Raw genomic sequence first — 21,713 nt, forward strand, 5'->3', positions numbered from 1 at the left:
TTTACACCCATTCAATTTTCAGAAATGAAGAAATATGACCAAAACCAGGGTTTTCAGGATCATAAAATAATGAGAACCTGAAGGAATGCCAGTACTGTGCTGGTAGTGTAAGTTTACAGATTGGAAGCAATTTGACATTAACTTTCAAAGTTGAACATATACCTAACTGACAAGCATTAATTCCACTTTAAAGAATGTTAGGGAAACTTTTGTGCATTTGATTCTGGAGGCAAGCATACAATCTTTTTGTAATAGAAAAAAATCTGGAAATAATGTCCATAAACAAAATACTGAGTGAAAAAAAATATGACTGTAAGACTATGTATATAGCTAAAGAATATATATGCATAGCCCATGGACACAGACAACAGTGTGGTGCGGGCCAGAGAGAGGGAAGAGCAGGGTTTGGGTGGAGGTCGGCAAAAGTGGGGAAGGAATGGGGACATCTGTAATAGTGTCAACAACAAAAATAATAAAAACAAAATAAAATGTTGAGATTCTAAAAAAAAAAATTATATATATATATATATATATATATATATATATATATATATAAAATTTCACACACACATGGAATATGAATCTAGGATGGCAGGGTTTGATGGTTTTGTTTTGTTGTCCAATTATTTTGCTAAAGCATACCAGTACCCAAAAATGCCAGTGGCACACAATAAATATTTGATGAGTAAATGAATAGGATATTCATATCATGGAATATAAGGCTATGAAAATGAATAAACCACCACCACAGGCACCAGCATGGATAAGTGTTAAGATCAAATTCTGAGTTGTAAACTCAAAATTCAGACTAGTTTTATTTATTTTTAAGAGGGAGGGGCTAGGTGCAATGGAACAGGAGCAAAGAGCCAGTTTCCTAATCATTAGTAATTCTAGTTCAATCATGGATATTCATTTTTTTATTGTTTCAGAACTATAGTTAAATTATAAAAATGTTTTAAAAATGTTTTAAATAAAGGAAGAAAAGGAAAACACTTTCATAGTTCTCATTTCCACTCGTCTAGATACCTAAGAATCCTTTTATCACACCCACCGTGTCACCTTTCCCATGGTTTATTCCAGATCCTTAGCATCTTTGGCCTAGGTTATATATAGCTAAAGATAGCTTACTGGCTTCTTTCACTATAATCCATTATTTACCCACAGGTTGGGTGAGTCTTCTTTTTTTTTTTTTTTAATGTATTTTATTGATTTTTTACAGAGAGGAAGGTAGAGGGATAGAGAGTTAGAAACATCGATGAGAGAGAAACATCGATCAGCTGCCTCCTACACACCCCCTATTGGGGATGTGCCCACAACCAAGGTACATGCCCTTGACCAGAATCGAACCTGGGATCCTTCAGTCCCCAGGCCGAGGCTCTATCCACTTAGCCAAACCAGTTAGGCGGGGGGGGGGGGGGGGGGGGGGGGGGGGGGAAGGGGGGGAGTGATTCTTTAAAAAGAAACATTTGGATCAAATAATCCACTTAATTAAAACCCTTCAGGTAGTTTTTTCTTCCCTGGGTAAAGTCAAAACTCCTTTAAATTGTCACATTTTGGTCCCTGCTTACATCACCAATGTCATCTCATGTTATTCCTCTTCTTAGAACTTCAGTTACCCTTCAGGCATCATCTTAAATATCACCTCAAACAAACCTTATCTTACCCTACTTAGCAAGACCATACTTGAGATACTGTATCTTTGTTCAGTCTCTCTAAGAGCAGTCCTTTGTTCAATGGTCTATCTACTCCAATGCACACACTTCTTACACTTTCACATTATTGGTGCTTAGAACAGTACATAGTAAATGCTCATATTAGGATGTGTACTTATTGAATAAACTCATCTCACAAGATGAGAAATAAAATTTAAACCTGGTTTTAGGCATGGAAAATGGATTGGAGTTGGTGACCTTGTTTACTTACTTATAAAATAAGGGTAGGTAATTGCTTACCACAAAATTAGTAATGCCGATAATTTAATTTCAGAATAAAATGGGAACACTAAAAACTACAGTATGTAGTAGATTCTGAGCTCACTGAGAGTAGAGAGTAATTTTTTAAAATCTTTGTAATTTTAGTGCTTAGCACAAGCCACAGAACATGGTAAATTCCCCACGAATATATTTAGGATGGATTTTTCTGTCTCCTATGGATCGTAGTGGGTCCACAGTAAAGCAAGAAAATTAAGATGTCTGAATTACACACTTTATATTATGCAAATATAAATAATCGAGGTAACTGTGATTATATTTAAAAAATATAATAAATCTACCTCACAACATTACTATGACTCTACCAATATATTTTCTTTTTGAACTATGATGTTAAGTAAGCAAAGTAAAATAGATGGATTAGTATATATCATGGCAATGACTTACATGTATGTCAAAAGTTGATTAAAGTTCAAGATATTCTCAAAGAAGTATTTATCAAGATATTTATGAGACACCATAAAAACTTAACTTGATAAAGAATCTAGTAACTATTGTTCACTAGTTTTTGAAATAGCTCTTTGACATGATTTGCTTAACCGAAGAGAAAAAATGTGTAACTGTTCATTGTTTTCATTCAAAATTCATACCCTAAAATTTAAAGGGTGAAGAAACATACTTTTCTTTGTGAACTTTGCAGAATATCTTTATGTGACCCTGAAATGACCATGTAGATGCAATTCACTAGAAAACTGGTTCAAATTGCCTCTGCAACTGTACACGTTTATATGAATTGCTTCATTGCATCATTGTCTCCATCACGTTCGCCTGGGTGTTACTGTTTCTAAGTTATACCATTTCTAACTTATATCAGTCCAATTTGCTGTAATCAATCTTTTCCTTTATACCACTGTCTTTATAATTTGAGTGGAAAAATATGAAAAATGACTTCCTAGATCTTAGAAAAGCAGCAAGCAAGTGTTTAAGAGAACTATCCTTTGCTCATAGAAATTCAAATCCTGGTTCTATTATTCCCCATCCACATACCCGACTCTGGATACCCTCACTACATCCCTCCCCACCATCTCCTCTCACCCCTCCCTCTTCTCCTCCTGGTAATATGGGGGCAATAACAGCCCCTACCTCATAGAATGGGTATGAGAATAAATTGAGAAAATACATGCAAAGATTTAAAACCCCAATGGACTTGATAACTGCTGTCTACTTTTACCAAATGAGATACCATTTTCATTAAGTTATAGCATCTATCATACCTAATAAAATGGTAATATGCTAATTACCATCACTCTGCTACGCCCACGATTGGGCCAGCGGGAGGCTGGGGGGCGGGACTCTGGGTGGCCGATTGGCTGGCTGTAGGAGCGGGGGGCGGGGACTCACGAGTCCCCAACCCCCACTCCTCCCGCCGGCTTAAACGGCTGGCGCTGCAGAAGACGCTGGTGGGGAACTCGGGGTGGCCGATTGCGTGGCTGCTGGCACCAGTTTTCCACCAGCAGCAGTTTTCCTCTGGCCACCCGCCCGTTCGGAGCGCCACCCAATCGGAGTTCCTCTCGGGGTGGCCGATCGTGCTGGCCGGAGGTGCTCTGATCGGCGGGTGGCCAGAGGAAAACTGCTGCTGGCGGATAACTGGTGCCGGCAGCCAGGTGAAGGAAAAGTCTATTGCACGAAACTTCGTGCAACGGGCTCCTAGTACTGTATATGACAGCTTGTTTCCCCGAATCTTGTCATAATAAAGAACATGTGTACCTCTTCAGGGCATCCACTGTCCACCCAGTCCTGGCGATGACGATCAAAGCCACTGGAACATCTTCAGAGAAGACCACATTGCAGTTCAGGAAAAGAAGTACACGTGAAGAGTGAGGAGCAAAAATGAAAAGAAAAAGATTGGTAAGCAGGTAATTCCAAATTTTCAGTTTAGCACAACAAGCTTTCTTCTGCAGACCTGTTGATTGGAGCAGCCATAAAGCATTGACAGTGTTCTGGGTAACAGCTCACTCCCATGTGGTCATCTGATTAGGTCAAACATGGCTACAAATGACTCCACTGAGGCCCACTCCACTGTGCAGGACACTGGGCTCCCAACCCAAAGATAAGACAAATTGCTCTTCTAAGCAGTTGGTTTTCCTCATTTCTGTTCTCATTGTCCAAACAAGTGGATATAGAAAAATATTTTGCAGGTGTTATTTTTCAGGATATCAGATCTTTTTATTTGTTTTTCTTAAGTTTTAAAATTTAAGACTCATAGTCATACAAACTCTACTGTATTGTAAAGGGTTAACCCAGCAGGTCCAGGGTGTTCAACCCACACATTCCAAAGAAATAACCAGCCCTTGGGAGATACAGCCTGTGGAATATCCTGTTGGATAAATGCAAGATAGTTTATGCTAACAATATGATTTATGGTGAATATCTGTTTTATTCACCTGGAGCCCTGGGGCGGGGAGTGCGGGGAGGACTGGAGACTAGAGATAAGGTTAGTCATGGAGAATTTCATACGTACATGACTGACCCTCCATAAAAACCCTGGACACCAAGACTTGGATGAGTTTCCTCAGTTGGCAGTGCATGCTGTGTGTTCACAAATTGTTGCTGGGGGAAGACGTGCTGTCTGTATGACTCCACTGGAAGAGGACAACGGAAAGCTTCTCTTCTGGACTCTGCCCTAAGTGCCTTTCGCCTTTGCTGATTTTAATCCCTATCCCTTTGCTATAGAAAATGGCAGCCTTGGGTATAACAGCTCTTCTCAGTTCTGTGAGTCCTTCTACTGAGTCATTCAATCTGAGTGTGTTACTGGGAATCCCTAACAACACTGATTAGGTCACATCTTTCTTTACTATGTAACTTTTCTTCTTTATATAAAATGCCATGTGCTTATTTACCAAACTTGATGGTTAACATTTTAAAATTATGGCCAGTGTCATAAATGATCATTCCTAGTATGTCTGACACATGATTTCATTTTCTTATTAGAAATTCAAAGTACTTCTGTCAGTTTATTAAATTAAAGATTTAAATTGCTCCTGAATTTAATATCTTTATAGTCATTTACATACAATATATATGAATCCATATTAATAAATGTTAACCTAAAGATATTTAAATATTTTTAAAAAATAAATGAAGACTGTTCAACTTTTGTCTTAAATTTCCTTATAGGGCATATAGTGCTACCATTCTTTCCCACTTATTTTGCAGTGGGTCCACATGATGACTTTTTCTAAGAATCTTTGCCAGAGATTATGTACTATGGCATGAATGAGCATAATTTAATTCAAGTGGAATGTGAAAACAACTTTACTGTCAACATAAAAAAACACCATATCTATCATTCTGCCCAGACATGATTCATTGGAGCTCAGCTATTTTATGTCTACCATCTGTGTTGAATGAGCATAAGTGTGGAATAAATATCAGTGTGTGACCTGGCACGCTAACTTTGAGAATCCCCAGTTGGTCAAGGCTATCTCTGGTTATGCAAAGAAAATCTAACATTTAGAGTCTATTTAATTCCACTTGAGTTAGATGGTTGTTCACTCCTGTTCTTTTTGCCTTGCAAGTTTGTTTAAGTACTGAAAAATATACATGCTAACATTGTCTTTTGCAAGATGGGGATATATCGATTTTCTAAAATAACAATATTTTGGGGAGCCACCTGACTACAAATAATTAAATGGAATAGATCATTTTAAAATGAAGTTTGTTTTTACATACAGTATGGCAAATGTATTCAAAGACAGTGGCAAATAACAACTTTTACCTTATTTCATAACAAGATTGTAGTAAATCTTAAATTTATAAGTCAACTGAAATTTTATCGTAAGTAATTAGTTCTTTAAATGGTTAAATCAATCGCAGGGAAAAGTACAGAAGCACTGCATTTTTCTTGACTTATTAGATGGTTCCCCAGTTATATGTGTGAAATAAGGTTCTACTGAAAATATGTGATTCAATTAAGCAATTTATTCATTTATTCACAATTGGTCCTATATTAATTGATCTGCAGTTTACTAATTGCTAGGGTAGGAAGGATTGACAATAGCAAACACCAATAAGATTTGGTTTGAAAAGCTCATGCATTCTGTAGCTTACAGTGCTTTAAAAATTAACACACTGCCCCAGCCTATTTGGCTTCTTGGATAGAGCTTTGGCCCATGGACTAAAAGGTCTCGGGTTCGATTCGGTCAAGGTCTCTCTCTCTCTCTCTCTCTCTCTCTCTCTCTCTTTCTCTCCCCCTTTCTTCCACACTCTATAAAAATCTTCCTTGGGTAAAGATTAACAACAATAATAACAAAAATTAACACAACTGAATGCTGCTTTTTTAGCATTTTTATAACCTAATATAATCTAAATAGCACCCAAAAACAATTATAAACAAGAGTGTGTGTATGCTATAAATTATTAAGAAAAACCACCTTTATGTTATTTCTGAATTTAAAATAAACCAAAAATCACTTTTGAGATCAACTTCCTCTTTCCACTGAGCTGCTGTGTTGTTTTTTTCTAAAATGCAGAGACATTAACAATGCCATACTCCGGCATATTGATTTCCAGACATTTTAAAAATATATTTTTATTGATTTCAGAGAGGAAAAGAAAAGGAGAGAGAGGTAGAAACATCAATGATGAAAGAGAATCACTGATCAGCTGCCTCCCACATGCCCCCAACTGTGGATTGAGCTCACAACCAGAGTATGTGTCCTGACCAGGAATCGAACCGTGACCTCCTGTTTCATAGGTTGATACTTGACCACTGAACCACACCAGCCAAGCAATTTCCAGACATTTTTAACACTGTTAGCAAACAGACTCTTTTACATTGTAATCATCTAGTATTCCTGTTAAACTAAATTCCTGGGTATATCTGTATAAGAAAGGTTCTCTGATAATTTGGGTTCAGGAATTTTCATTGTAAATAGTTATCCAATGTGATTCTTACCACACTTAAATTTGAAAACCACTGACATCCTGTATATGTCCCCATGGCAGGCCCCTTCCCACTCCTCCCACCCATCACTACAACCTGTTCTTATGCCCCTTAGTGCCCCTCCCTGGATGTGCTGTGCTCTTTAAGGTCTCTGACTTTGAACCTGCTGTTACTTGTGTCTAGAATACCTCCCCTGTTTCTAATCAGTAAACCCAGTTGAACTGAAGCTTATCTACTCCAAGAAGCATCTACTTTCTTCCCACCCAGAAGGGTTAGCAACCTTTTCTCAGTGCCCCCCAATATCAACCCAATGTCAAGTGCTAGTATCTATTACACTACAATTGGTTGTGTTTGAGCTTATCTTAACAAGACCTTGAGGAGAACATGGTTCAAAGGGAGGATTTGGAGTTCAACTGCTTGAGCTAGAATTTTGCCTTGGGCACAAAACAAGTATGTAATCTTAAGAAGTTATTTTTCCTATCTAATCTTGTTTCCTCATATGCAAAATGAGGTAGGAGAGGTTATGCAAAGATTAAAGTTAGAGCTTGCTACATAGTAAACATTTAGTAAATAGCAGCTGTTTTTCATACCTAGTCAGGACATTGTAGTATATATGTGGTAAGGTCAACAATTGTTGAAAATGAATCAGTGAGATTTTCATGATATCAACAGTATTTTGGAAAATGTTTAGGAATTAATTCTGTACCATATTAATGTGAAATATACTTTATCATCATATATGGGAACCTATAATAATAAAAGGGTAATATGCTAATTAGACCAGATGTCATTCCGGATGTCATTCCAGATGAAGCCGGGGCCAGAGGGAAGCCCGGGTCCTGGGTGCCAGAGGGAAGCCAGTGCCAGCAGCTGGGAGAAGGAAGGCCTACTTTTGCACAAATTTCATGCATCGTGCCTCTAGTTAGTATGACAAAATCTTATGAAAAAATATCCAAAGTTGCTCTAAAATATGGTAAACTCTTTATTCAATATTTATAAATAAGGCAGAGATTACATGGTTTTGTAAATATTACACAAAAAACTGACTTAAATATGTTTATTTAATACATATTTAACATTACACATCTATTTAATATGTATCCTAACTTCGATGTTTCTAATGTTTTTTGGAAAAAGTTATTCTTCTCAATCTTACCTAATTCGAAAACAAATGGATAGAGAGATATACTTTAAATTAATTGTACTATTCTCCTCTCACTTTCAATCAGATGTTGATTTCAAAGCTCCCAGGGACCATGTTAAGCAAACCCCATTAAATTAGGCAGCCTAGGAAACAAATGATAGTTTGAAGTATCTATCCAGTGAAGAGACTAAAGTGTAAATCTCTTCAAATCTCTAACATATCTCAGTTTTGTAGAAAGATTTCAGAAATGATTTATTTTATAAGGGTAATATATTCAGGCGAAGGAAATAGAGTGAATGTTCATATATATATATATTTACACACAAAGAGTGGCCAGATTATTATGTGTTCAGAGATCATAATAATCTGTGTATAATAAGATCATAATAATCAGTGTATACCCTATATAATAAAAGGCTAATATGCAAATTGTCCCCTCGACCAGTAGTTCAACCATCAGGCAGGCCGGCCAACTGCCCGTGTCCTCTCCCCATGGCCAGACTCCACCCATGCACGAATTTATGCACCGAGCCTCTAATATATATATATATATATATATATATATATATATATATATATACACACACACACACACACACGTACACTGAGTGGCTAGATTATTATGTGTTCAGAGATCATAATAATCTGGCCACTCAGTATAAATATATACACACACACACACACACACACACACACATTAGTGACCCGGTGCACAAAATTCGTGCACATTAAAAGGGAATTAATTAGAGGAAATATAAATATTGCTATTTGCCCTTTCTCTATAATAAAAGTGTCAGAGATGAAAGAAAATTAGTAAAATGTATGTGAATATCTTCCTCCTGTCAGAGTGTGGGGCACACCACAGGAAACAGAGTTAAGTCCCCACCCACCCATGTGTGCATTGAAATCGAGCCAGAACCAGTTCTGTCTGGCCCCGCCCCCATTGGACTAGATGCAGACCTAGCTGGCCCCAACCCCATCAAGCCCCTCTGGGTGGGGTTGTGGCCTCAGGTCTCCTGGACCAGCGCCGGGGTAGGGGCATGGCCTGAAATCCCCTGGCCCAGGCTGGGGGATGTGCCTTGAGGTCCGCTGGCGTGGGCCAGGGTGTGCGGTCTGAGGTCCCCCATCAAGCCCCGCCAGGTGAGGGGCGCAGCCTCAGGTGTCCTGGCCCAGCACTGGGGCTGGGTGCGTGGCCTGAGGTCCCCCATCAAGCCCTGTGGGTGGGGGGCGCAGCCTCAGGTCCCCTGGCCCTGCACTGGGGCAGGGGGCATGGCCTGAGTTCCCCTGTCAAGCCCTATGGATGGGGGGCATGGCCTTAGGTCCCCTAGCCCGGTGCCTAAGGTCCCCTGGCCTGGGCCGGGAGGGGCGTGCCTTGAGGTCCCCCATCAAGCCCCAACGGGTGGGGGACACAGCCTGAGATCCCCCATCAAGCCCCGCCAGGCAGGGGCGCAGTCTGAGATCCCCCATCAAGCCCCGCACACATCCTCAAGTCCCTTGGCCCGGTGCTGGGTGGGGAGCACAGCGTCAGGTCCCCCGGCACTGAGGTGGGGGATGTGGCCTAAATTCCCCCGGCCTGGGGTGGGGGGACAAGCCTCAGGTCCCCAGGCCCAGTGCCAGGGCAGGGGTGTGGCCTGAGGTCCCCCGTTAAGCCCTGCCGGGTGGGGGGCACAGCCTGAAGTTCTCTGTCAAGCCCCACCAGGCGGGGGGTGCAGCCTCAGGTCCCCTGCCCCAGCCCAGTGCCATGCAGCCTCAGGTCCCTGCTGATTGCTCATTAAGGCTCGTTATGGGAACTCGGCCTCCACTGTGTGTGCAGCCATCTTGTGTAACAGAAACCCCGCCTCTGCTGTGGGTGCCACCATCTTTGTGATGATGGTGTGACGGTCAATTTGCATATTCCCTTTTTATTAGATAGGATATATATACAGACAGTTCTTGGGTTACGTCAGACTCAATGTACATAATTTCATGGTTATATCACCATCTTCCATTTATTTATATAAAAAAAAGTTCAATCATTTCGATGTATGTACATATGTGCTTTATGTTTTTTATTATTTATTTACCACAAGTAAAGGTCAGGGATTGTTATCTTTCTTTTAATTTTTTTTTTACTGTTTCACTTTATTCCTGCTGTGTACAGTATGTGCTCCTTGTGAGGGACGTAGGTGCTTATGTAGGTGGGTCCTGACTTACAGTGAAAATCGCGTTACGTCACGCTGTAGGAACGGATCTCCAATGTAACCCGAGGACCTACTGTATATATAGTGGCCCAGTGCATGAATTCGTGCACATTGAAATGGAACCAATTAGAGGAAATATTTTAATATTGTTATTTGCCCTTTCTCTTTAATAGAAGTGTCAGAGATGAAAGAAAATTAGTAAAATGTATATGAAAATAATATGTAAATTTATTAATAAATAAACAATAACAACAACAAATACATGATATAAAAACAATAAAAACATGATATGAAAACAACAAAAACATGATATAAAAACAACATTGATACAAACAATGACTGATAAATTGATTAAACTTATTCTGATATCTCCCTGTATACCACATTAAGAGTGAAAACATTTTCAGAGTGCTTGACTAATTTCCCTTGTGATGAAGTATTTACAACTTTAACTTTAACGTCACACACTCTTCGAACTCGAGAGAAAGCAACATATAACTGACCATTTCTGAAAACGGGTTCAGGTAGGAATATTCCTACTCTGTCTAGAGTTTGTCCTTGTGATTTATTAATAGTTATCGCAAATGCTGGCATCACAGGAAACTGTCTTCAAATTAATTTAAATGGGAGGCCAGTGTCAGATGGGGACAAATCAATTCTTGGAATCAGATCCTCTCCTTCTGAAGATCCTGTTAATACTTCAGCTTCGATAATGTTAGGTCACAATCTTTTGATAATAAAACTAGTACCATTACAAAGACCCCATTAATATTAAGATTTCTCAGTAGCATGATGAATGCATCCACTTTCAATTTTAATTTATGTCACGGCATTCCTGAAGGAATAATACTATTAGAAAATTCCTTGGGAAAATTTTCCTTTTCAGCATCATCTGTTGAATCAATGGGATCATCACTCAAACATGTGTGAAAATCTCCATTGAGTATATCCAAAATTTCTTCATTTAATTTTTGAACATGCTCATTTTTTGGACAAAGAATTGCACGTTTAGATATATTTTTAATATTATCTATAGATATAGTATTTCCAAAGGTAGCTTCAATAATAGATCTGTTACAAACCATTTCACAGAGGATTTCAATAATATCCATTCCTAAATTAAAACTGCTATCAAGTTTGCCATCTCCAAGTTTTACTAACCATTCGCTATAAGCAGAATCTTCTGATCTCATATTTGTTTTAAGAGACAACTTTCTGAAACATTCCCAAACATTACAGTACTTAAAACTGGTTTGTACTATGGCTGATTGCATAGCATGCGGCACAACACAGACATTGTCGAAAATCCTCTCCAAGAAGGAGAACTTTCCCACCAATTGCAACATTCAAATTCATAATTGCTCTTGGTAATCTGTCTATGGCGTTTATAGCATGACTGGATGCCATAGTGCATTCATCAATAATGAGAAGTTTGGCCTTTTTTTTTAAAAAAAATATATCTTTATTGTTCAGGTTATTACAGATGTTTCTCTTTTTTCCCCCCATAGCTCCCCTCCACCCTCACTCTTTATATCGAGTCTGGAAATTGAAGTTTCATTTAATGGAATTGATAATTTATATTGGGAAAGAAAGTTTCTTCCACCAAGAAGTAAATTTGCAGCAATTCCTGTAGATGCTGTGGGTAAAACAGTACCACCACGAGCTCTAATATAATGTATTAAAACTTTATAAAGATCTGTTTTTCCACGACCACCTGGACCGACCAAGAAAAAGCATTTGGGGTGTACAGTTTGATTTTCGATGGCTGAAGTTATAGTCTGAAAGGCTGCCAACTGTTCATCATTCAGAGAATTTATCAAAACCTCTGCCTGTTGTCGCTCATATAATTCATCACATGTATTTGCATCCATTAATAAAGGATAGTCTGGAAGTTTGAAATGTGAACATGCATTCCATGCAATGTGCATACCTCTTGAATTTCTTTAAGGGCATGCATTTCACAGTTCACACAGGCACCTTCTCTTCGGTGTAATTTCCAACAAAAATCTTCAATAAAATGAGATTTATTCACATTCCATACTTTGTCTGCATCAGAAGGATATCCAAACACACATATATATGCAAAAAGTTGCCATATTTGTTTGGGCATTTTAAGGATGATTGCATCATCAATCGTATCTTTCCAGATAGTATCGATTAATAATCCTAGATGTTTAGCAGCTTCAGGAAATGTATCATAAATTACATCTCCTACAGTTCGCAGATCATCAAAACTTATTGCACCTTTTACATGCAGAAGCAAAAGTCTAAGGTAATATCATTCTGGTTCTCTAAAGCTCACAGTGAACAGTCTACCTAATACTTTATTCTCACTCTTTTAGCATTTTGTCTACAAAGAATTATTAAACACATAATGCTGTGGAATCTCCCAAGAATAATAATTACACGCATCAGAATCTTCTCTAGTCAATAAGAACCAAGCCATCAAAGTCGAGTTATGCCTTTTAGCCCTATCTATAACCTCAGCAAAATCACCAGTATGAAAATACAAATTCTGTTCATTTGGCAAATAAATAGCTAATCTTGTGATTGCATGAGATTGGTCATGCATTCGCATTGCAAAAAGTCTCCAAACAACCTCAGGAGCGCTCACATACCTGGAGTCAATGAAGTCCTGTATAATCATTATCATGATTGATAATATTTTTTTCAGAAATTTGAATATTTGCACAGTTGTGCACTTTATAGATGTATTTAAATAAATATTTGACACTTTTAATTGATGCACAGACTTCAATGTTTATATGACCGTTATACTTAGGGCACAAATACGGGTTATAATGGACAATTCAAGTGTTATCGACAACTTTATTTCCAATAGACATGGTGCTACCAGATCTTCTTTTTGTATTTGGGATATCCATCAATATTTCCAATAGTCGCATTTTGAAATTCTTTCGGATATTCCTTTGAACATTTTTTATTTTCCACATGGACTATTTGGATTTTGTATTCCACATGGTCCATGTACCATATTTGATTTTACAATTCGAAAAAGTTGAGGACACTGGTCTTCATCCAGAATTTCTGCCTTAACTATAAGGTCAATGTCATCTTCTGTTCAGAATTTGGATTCACTATATAATATCAATAATATGTGAGCATGAGGTAGTCTACATTTCTGAAATTCAATGACATGAATTTTAGCTATTACTTTGCCAAATATATGGAATTTACATATATCATTTAAAAGAGCATTCAGCTTAATATTAAAAACTCTGGCTACCAAGTCAGGTCTGTTTTCAACTTTTTGCCAGCATTGTAAATTGTTTGTAATATGAGTGAATCAGGCTTGCCATACTTCATTACAATTGCCATAGCATCCTGATATCGCTGCTGCATATTTCTGGGACTACCCTCAAAAGATGATGGGAGTATTATCATTTTACCAATGGGCACATTGTCATTTTCAGATTCAGATGTGAGATAATCCATCAAACCACTATATTTTTCAACTCTTAATTTAGATTGGTTTGCTTTAATGAAATTTATCCAATTGGCTTCCATTTTTTCATATGAATCGACAGTATACTGTTGAGTTAATTTTCCTGCATTTAAAATAGGATTGAACGTGTCCTGGACGGATAGATGAAATCCATAACACTGCATTTGTGTGACTGTGTCCTTACATTTCGTCTAGTATTATTGTCAATTACACTGTCATCTCTGAGTCTTAATGCAATATCTGTTCCCCAGCCTTTTTCACCAGGTGGAAAAAGAATAGGATATGTCATTCCATCTAATGTAGGAAACAGGATACTGATTTGTTTCATTTTAGTGGCATTCAGATTATTGGGATCTGGTTTACAATGAATGAGCACGTCCTTTTCCAAAGGAGGTTCTCCATCTTCGTTTCTGAATATGATGGCAACCTCAGTTACACAGGGAGAATTATATCTACCTGGATCACTATTATGATCGTATTTAATCACCATTGTTACTTCCGTGGGAGCAATACCTTTTGCTGCTGCTTCAGACTGGGCTTCCTTTTCTACCTCATGTAGCATCTTGTATGATTTGTTAATTCATTTATTTCATTCATGAGGTTATTGATGTTGATCATGAGTCTTTCTGAGCAACCTTGATTTTTTGGCATTGTTAATCTTTTACTCGTCTCTTCAGCCGTATCTAAAATATAGAGATAAGCAAACTTTCGAGAAACACCATCCGAAGGATGTAAAGTTCCAGTATGGTGATAAACTTGTCCGTGTATTCTAAAACAGTATGGCCCTGATGGTGATGCAATGTTTGCACTCATCGAAGCAAAAGAACTATTTATCAAACATATATTTCCCATAAAATGTTTACTGTCAGAATCTTCATTTATCATTAATTTTTATGAAATATGCCGGGTATTCTGGGAAATGTATATCATTTGGACAAACTTTACCTTTGTTACAACATCGAGTAAATTTTCCATCAGATGGTTTTTCATCGGAGAATTTTAGTGATAGGCAAAATTGATATATAACAGTCATTCCACCACAACTATGTTCGAGAATTGCATCCTCATTTACTTCATTTTCGCTGTGAAGGCAGTTCCTACCAGTATTGGCAGTCCTTGTCGATGGCTGTTCTTCAGGCATCTTCTGTCGATGACACCAGCTTCTTTCAGCGTCGGAGATACGTTGTGCCAATAGTCGGTCTGCAGACATTTTCTGTCAACAGCGCCACTTTGTTCTGGCTGCGGTGGTAATTGTGCCAATAGCTGGTCTTCAGATCCATTGTGTCGACACCGCTGGCTTCTTTCGGTTTCAGAGGTACATTGTGCCAATAGCTGGTCTTTAGACATATTCTGTCAATGACACCGCTTTCCTTCGGCTTCAGAGGTACGTTGTGCCAATAGTTGGTCTGCAGACATTTTCTGTTGACAACGCTGCTTTCTTTTAACTGCAAAGGTACGATGTGCCAATAGCTGGTCGACACAGATACATTGTGTTGACACCGCCGGCTTCTTTCGGCTTCAGAGGTTCATTGTGACAATAGTTGGTCTGCAGACATTCTGTTGTCGATGCCAGCTGGGGAGGGATGGGCGGTATCAGGCTGCCTCCTCCCTCCTGTCAGGGTCAGAAGTGGGGGTGGCCGATTGGAGGTGGGATGGCAGGGGAAGGGGCCTATCCAGGCTTTCCTTCCCTTGGCTGCTGGCAGCTGGCCCCGCCCCCAAGGCTGTCACTGCTTGCCATCTGTGTGGTGCCACCCCTACTCTGCCACCGGTCACCTCCCTCTGCAGGAAAAAGGCGTGGGCTGCCATTGCTTGGCTGGCCTGGGCCTCCCTCTGTGGGATGATGGCTGGCCAGCCCTGCCCACCTGCCACAGTGTTGCTGTCCAGTGGCCTCGGCCTCCCTCTGTGGGGCGATGGATTGCGGGCCCCCAGATTGATGCCCCGCAGAGGGAGGCCCTGCCCCCCACCACAGCACCACAGGTCAGGTAGCCTGGGGCTCCTTCTTCGAGGCAATCAGTGCACAAGGAGGCCCTTCCCACCTGGCCTGGCCTCCACCATTGATCCCTGCCCACAGGGAGGCCCTGCCCACCCTGCCGGGGCTCTGCGATCAGTCCTTATAGCCGTGGCGGCTTGCCTCAGCCCTCGTGGGAGCTTGCCTTGGCCCTGGCAGCCCCAGCTTCATCCTGAAGGTGACACACACACACATACACACACACACACACACACACGTATATGTATATATATGTGTGTGTGTGTATGTATATATATATGTATATATATATGCAATACATAAGGATTAAAAATGAAGTGTGTCTGACTGCACAGTTAAGCATGTATCATTTCACCAGTGAGAAGAAGCACCTACAAAAGAGAAGTTAGGAAAGAAAATTCAAAAATGTGAAGTCCCAAAGAGCAGTTAGTTTCTAGATCAGCAGTCAGAAAATGTTCTTTGCAAAGGACCAGATTAAGTAATTTAGGCTTTGCAGGCTGCATAGTTTCTATCTTAATAGGCACTTCAGCCATTGTAGCTCAAAACCAGCCATAGAGGCAGAAAGAAATTGTATTTAGAAAAACCAGGAAGTAGGTCAGATTTGCCCCAATTGCTATGGTTTGCTGACTGTTATCTAAAAATAAAGATCTGTAAAATTCTGAAAACTTTAGGACAAATACCTCATCGAGTCCTCTGTTGATTTAAATGGTCCTTGCAGCCTTTGGTGTATTTATCATAGTGTGCAACTTAATGGAAAAATCTATTGTACATTTTTGCCACAGTCTGCAAAAGTGTGAGAAATGATCCTCAGGCATCAAACAAAAAATGGAAAGAGGCTTTTAAAAAAGCAAAAGTATTTTAGATGAGAAGTGAGTATAATGAAAAACAGTTGTGATTATCTAGATACTAGAGGCCTGGTGTTTGAAATTTATGCACTGGGTGTCCCTCAGCCCAGCCTGTGCCCTCTCGCAGTCCGGGACCCCTCGCTCCTTACTGCCCACCTGCTTGCTGCTCCTTAGTGCTGCCGTGGAGGCGGGACAGGCTCCTGCTACCGCCACTGCACTCACCAGCCGTGAGCTTGGCTTCTGGCTGAGCGGCACTCCCCCTATGGGAGCGCACTGACCACCAGGGGGCAGCTCCTGTGTTGAGCATCTGCCCCTGGTGGTCAGTGTGCATCATAGTGACTGGTCATTTTGGTCGTTCCGCCGTAACAATTACTTAGGCTTTTATTATCTACTAGTGGCCCAGTTCACGAAATTTGTGCACTCAGGGGGGATCCCTCAGCCTGGTCTGCGCCCTGTCACAGTGCAGGAGCCCTGCTATCCATCACCCCAAAGAGGTAGGCCCCGCCCACCCATCTGGGACTCCTCGATGGATTGCCCCAAAGAGGTAGGCCGGAGCTGGGGGAGACCTGCAGACATGGATCGGGCTGCAATGGAGTCCTGCGGACCCTGGGGGCAGGCCCACAGCAGAGGCCTCCCTCTGCATGTGCCTGCCTAAGCCCTGGCACAGGTACACGAAGATGGAAGCCTCCGCCACTGCCCCGCACCCGGGCCGGGCCTGCAGTGGAGGCCTCCCTCTGTGTGCGCCTGCCTAACCCCTGGAGCAGGTGTGCAGAGATGGAGGCCTCCCTCTGTGCACGCCTGCCTAAAAGTTAGTAAAAAACCCTCATCTCTGATGTTTCAAGCCTTCGCCCACCCGCGCATGCTCTGCATGTCACCTGCTGAGCAGTTGTGACGTTACGCATCCCAGAAAATTTGCATATTCCTCTATTATTATATAGGACTAGAGGCACAGTGCAAGAAATTTATGCACTGGGGGGAGGGGGTGTCCCTCAGCCCAGCCTGCACTCTCTCCAAACTGGGACTCTTAGAGGATGTCTGACTGCTGGTTTAGGCCCAATCTGGATCAGGCCTAAACCGGCAGTTGGACATCCCTCTCACAATCCAAGACTGCTGACTCCCAACTGCTCCTCTACCTGATTTCCCCTAACCGCTTCTGCCTGTCAGCCTGATCACCCCCTACCCACACCCCTGCCAGCCTTATCGATGCCTAACTGCTCCCCTGCTGGCCTGATTGCCCCCAACTGCCCTCCTCTGCAAGCCCAATCACCCCTAACTGCCCTCCCCTGCTGCCCCGATCTCCCCCAACTGCCAACCCTGCCGGCCTGATCTTGCCCCCAGCTGCCCTCCCCTGCCAGCCTGATCTCACCCCCAATTGCCTTCCCCTGCCGGCCTGATCTCGCCCCCAACTGCCCTCCCCTGCTGGCCTGGTTGACCCCAACTGCCCTCCCCTGCCAGCCTGATCTCACCCCCAAATGCCCTCCCCTGCCAGCCTGATCTCACCCCCAATTGCCTTCTCCTGCCGGCCTGATCTCGCCCCCAACTGTCCTCCCCTGCTGGCCTGGTTGACCCCAACTGCCCTCCCCTTCCAGCCTGGTTGCCCCCAACTGCCCTCCCTGGCCAGCAAATTCGTTTCTGATTGGTCGGTTTCTATGCCAGTCAGTGTCAAAAGCTCCACCTCCTAGGCAGCCATTGGCTCCTCAAGTTGACCCAGATTTGGTTCTGATTGGTAGGTTTCTATGCCGGTCAGCATCTCTGGACCTATCAATGGAGTCTGATCAGAAAGGCAGGGCTGATCAGCAGCCCCGGTGGAGGCCTGGAGAGAAATGGAAGCATGGCTGCTGACCAGGCCCGGAGAGAAAGAGAGAGACAAGTGCTGATCAACAGCTGCCAAAGAGGCTATGGATCAGACCTGCTTCTCTCTTCAGGCCTCTCTCTGGGCCTGATTCGCAGCCCCCTCAGCAGTCAGTGCTGGGTCACTGTGCCACAGCAACCCAGCGTTAACTGCAGGACTGACTTCTGGTTGGTTGAGCCTTCTGGTTGTTGTGGATGTGACAGACCCAGGATTTTTATATATTAGGATGATATATAATAAAAGCCTAAGTGACCAGATGACCTGTGGCTATGACTTGTACTGACCACCAGGGGGCAGACGCTCAACACAAGAGCTGCCCCCTGGTGGTCAGTGCACTCCCACAGTGGGAGCACCACTCAGCGCACTTACGGGTGCCAGACACCGGGCTCACGGCTGGCAAGTGCAGCTGCGGTGTTATGAGCTTCTCCTGCCTCCGTGGCAGCACTATTGAGTGGTGGCTACTGGGCAGCGGTGGCAGGTACAGCAGGGTCGGGATGAGCAGGAGTGGTATGGCCAGTCCAGGCTCAGGCTCCTCCCCGGCCACCTGCTGCTTTGCACACTACTACATCCTTCAGGGGATGTCAGACTGAGAGGGCACAGGCCAAGCAGAGGGACACCATTGGTGCACGAATCCATGCACCAGGACTCTAGTATAGATACAAAAGGCTAAGCGACCATCTGACCAGTAGCTATGACATGCAATGACCACCAGGGGACAGATGCTCAATGCAGGAGCTTCTGAGCTGTGGTGACTTGGCAGCGGTGGTTCTCGGGTGATGCACACCAGAATTAGAGAGGAAGGAGCCTGATTCCGGGGTGCGTCACCTGAGAACTGCTCTCGGCCCAATCCCGGCAGGCCACGCTGAGGGACCCAACCTGCCGGGGGGACCCCGCTCACTCCGCAGACACCCTTCGACTGTGGTGCCACCCCAGGTGCAGCCAGCCTGGGAGGGACCCCAGAAGGTTGGCTCAAGGCGTGTCTGACCATCTTGCTCAGTCCTGCCTGGCCAGCCACCTTCTAATTAATTTCCTTTCAATGTACACAAATCCATGCATGGGGCACTACTAACTAGTAACATTTTATTATAAGGTAAAACCAATAATATGAAGCTGTAAGATATGGGGATTTTATTTTGTTTTGAAATACTAAACATTTTTAATAGGAAAGGTAAGTCATGAAATTAAAATTTTTGATTATAATCATTAATCTCAATAAAAGTTAGTAAAAAGTCCTATCTCATTTCCTATATGGAACTTACTTATTATTTCTAATTAGCCTTAGGAATGAGGTAAGTGATTTCATTTCTAAAAAGAAGAAAATTCATCTTAAAGTTTTTCAGAATCTTTATGCCTAAAACCACTCTGGGATTATTAGGTAAATCTAACTATACAACCTATTACAGACACAATAATGTAGAATAAATTATGACATTTTACATCATTATAATATGCAAATATATGCACAGTATGCTTGCAAAATATGTTTTATTTTCAGGAAAGCTCTTACTACAAGCTGTTACTTGTAGCTCAGAATCATAATCCAGTGCCAAAAGAACGGTTATCTGGAGAATGGGGAAAGTCTGCTTTGGAGATGAGTATCAGATGGAAAACTGGGGTCAAATCATCTGATATCTGATATCCAGAAACTTGTCATTTCCACATGTGGTATCTTGCAGAGTGGCAAGTGTTATAAAGTAAAAGCTTAATCTTCCCTCTAGTTTTCTAGAATCTAGAAGCATAACAATACCAGTTTGTTTGTCTAATTTAAAAAATTCACATCTTGTTCCTCTTTCCTCCCCCAAAAAGGCCATTTTCGTTACTTTTAGATTTTTACATTTCACTAAAAATATTTTCAATAAGGAAAATGATTTTTGTAATTGGCTTTTTATGCTGGAGTTCTTTCTTCCTAAGAGTGTCACCTCCTGATGTCAAGTCTACCAAGATTATTAGATACTGGAGTACTTATTTTACACCTACATTAAAAAACTTTCACAAAATACTACTTAGAAGAGGCAAGAGAATGAAATATTCACCCACATGGAAATAATAAAACTATTTGACTCAAAAGACTTGGACTGATTAGCTGGCAAAACTAATCTCATAGTAAAATTCAATTTTTATCTTTGCTCCCCATCTAACTTTTAAGTGCTATTAGTGCACATGGAAATATGCTGACTAAGGGGATTTTAAATGATGCAAGTTTGGCTGTGTATTGTCTTAAATAATCCTTCATTACAGACCATCATACTGTTCTATATTTTCAAAAACTTAGGCATTGTATTTGTTAATTTTTTTCCAACCAGCAGTAGCTGAAATAGTTAAATCTGGGCTCCTCAATGATTTCCAACTTTGTGCTATTTCATGAATAGAATGAAATGAATGTGAATGTGTTAGCAATGTAAAGTATGCCCTTTCAGAAAGCTTAAATTCTATAAAAAAAATTTACTCCAATGTAGAGTCTTTCGAACTTTTTGGAATAAACTATAGTAAGAAATATAAATAACATCAAGTATTTAGACATATAAATATCTGGATATATGAGGGGTGTGTGTTTGTGTACTGAAAGTAAATAATTGTTGTGATGCTTCTTTCTTCTTTTCTTTCTTCTTTCATTCCTTTATTTTTTAAAGATCCACATAAAGCACAGATATATTTTGTTTCATTAAAACAATGCTGGTTTCAACCCACTGTGCAATTGATAGCCTAACTCTTCTGAATTGTAACCCTGATTGTATGATGCTATCCCAATAAATAGTTTACAATTTTAATTACAATTATGCTTTAGATAGCATGGTCTGTGTTTTCAAATACTCATTTTAATAGAAAATTATAGAAAAGTTGCCCAGCCACTGTGGCTCAGTGGTTGAGCATCAACTTATGAACCTGGTCAGGGCACATGCCCTGGTTTTGGGCTTGATACCCAGTGTGGGGCACGCAAGAGGCAGCCAATCAATGATTCTCCCTCATCACTGATGTTTCTATCTCTCTCTCCCTCTCCCTCTCCCTTCCTCTGTGAAATCAATAAAAATACATTTAAAAAAAAGAAAATTACAGAAAAGTATAAAAACAGAAATTAAAGTATTATCCCAATGCTAAAATATTATTAGGTTTATTTCCCATCCAGTCTTTTTTTTTAAATTTTTTATTAAGGTATTATACGTGTACATATCTTACCATTGCCCCCCCCCACCCCACTCCCATATATGCCCTCACCCCCCAGAGTTTTGCATCCATTGGTTATGCTTATATGCATGCATACAAGTCCTTTGATTGATCTCTTATCTCCCCCACCTCTCCCTAACCTTCCCCCTGTAATTTGACAGTCTGTTTGATGCTTTACTGTCTCTGTATCTATCTTTTTGT

General features: G+C 41.1%; 1 protein-coding gene across 1 annotated transcript in view; it reads right to left on the minus strand.

The window, feature by feature from the left end:
• The window catches only part of PLXDC2 (plexin domain containing 2), a 438,689-nt gene that overhangs the window by 65,632 nt on the left and 351,344 nt on the right, over positions 1-21,713 (minus strand). The window contains exon 10 of the mRNA XM_079773569.1: positions 3,699-3,759. Within this exon, the coding sequence (XP_079629695.1) occupies positions 3,699-3,759 (61 nt within the window). The remainder of the gene's footprint in view (positions 1-3,698; positions 3,760-21,713) is intronic.

Source organism: Cnephaeus nilssonii (assembly GCF_951640355.1).
Source record: "Cnephaeus nilssonii genome assembly, chromosome: 1".
NCBI lineage: Eukaryota > Metazoa > Chordata > Mammalia > Chiroptera > Vespertilionidae > Cnephaeus > Cnephaeus nilssonii.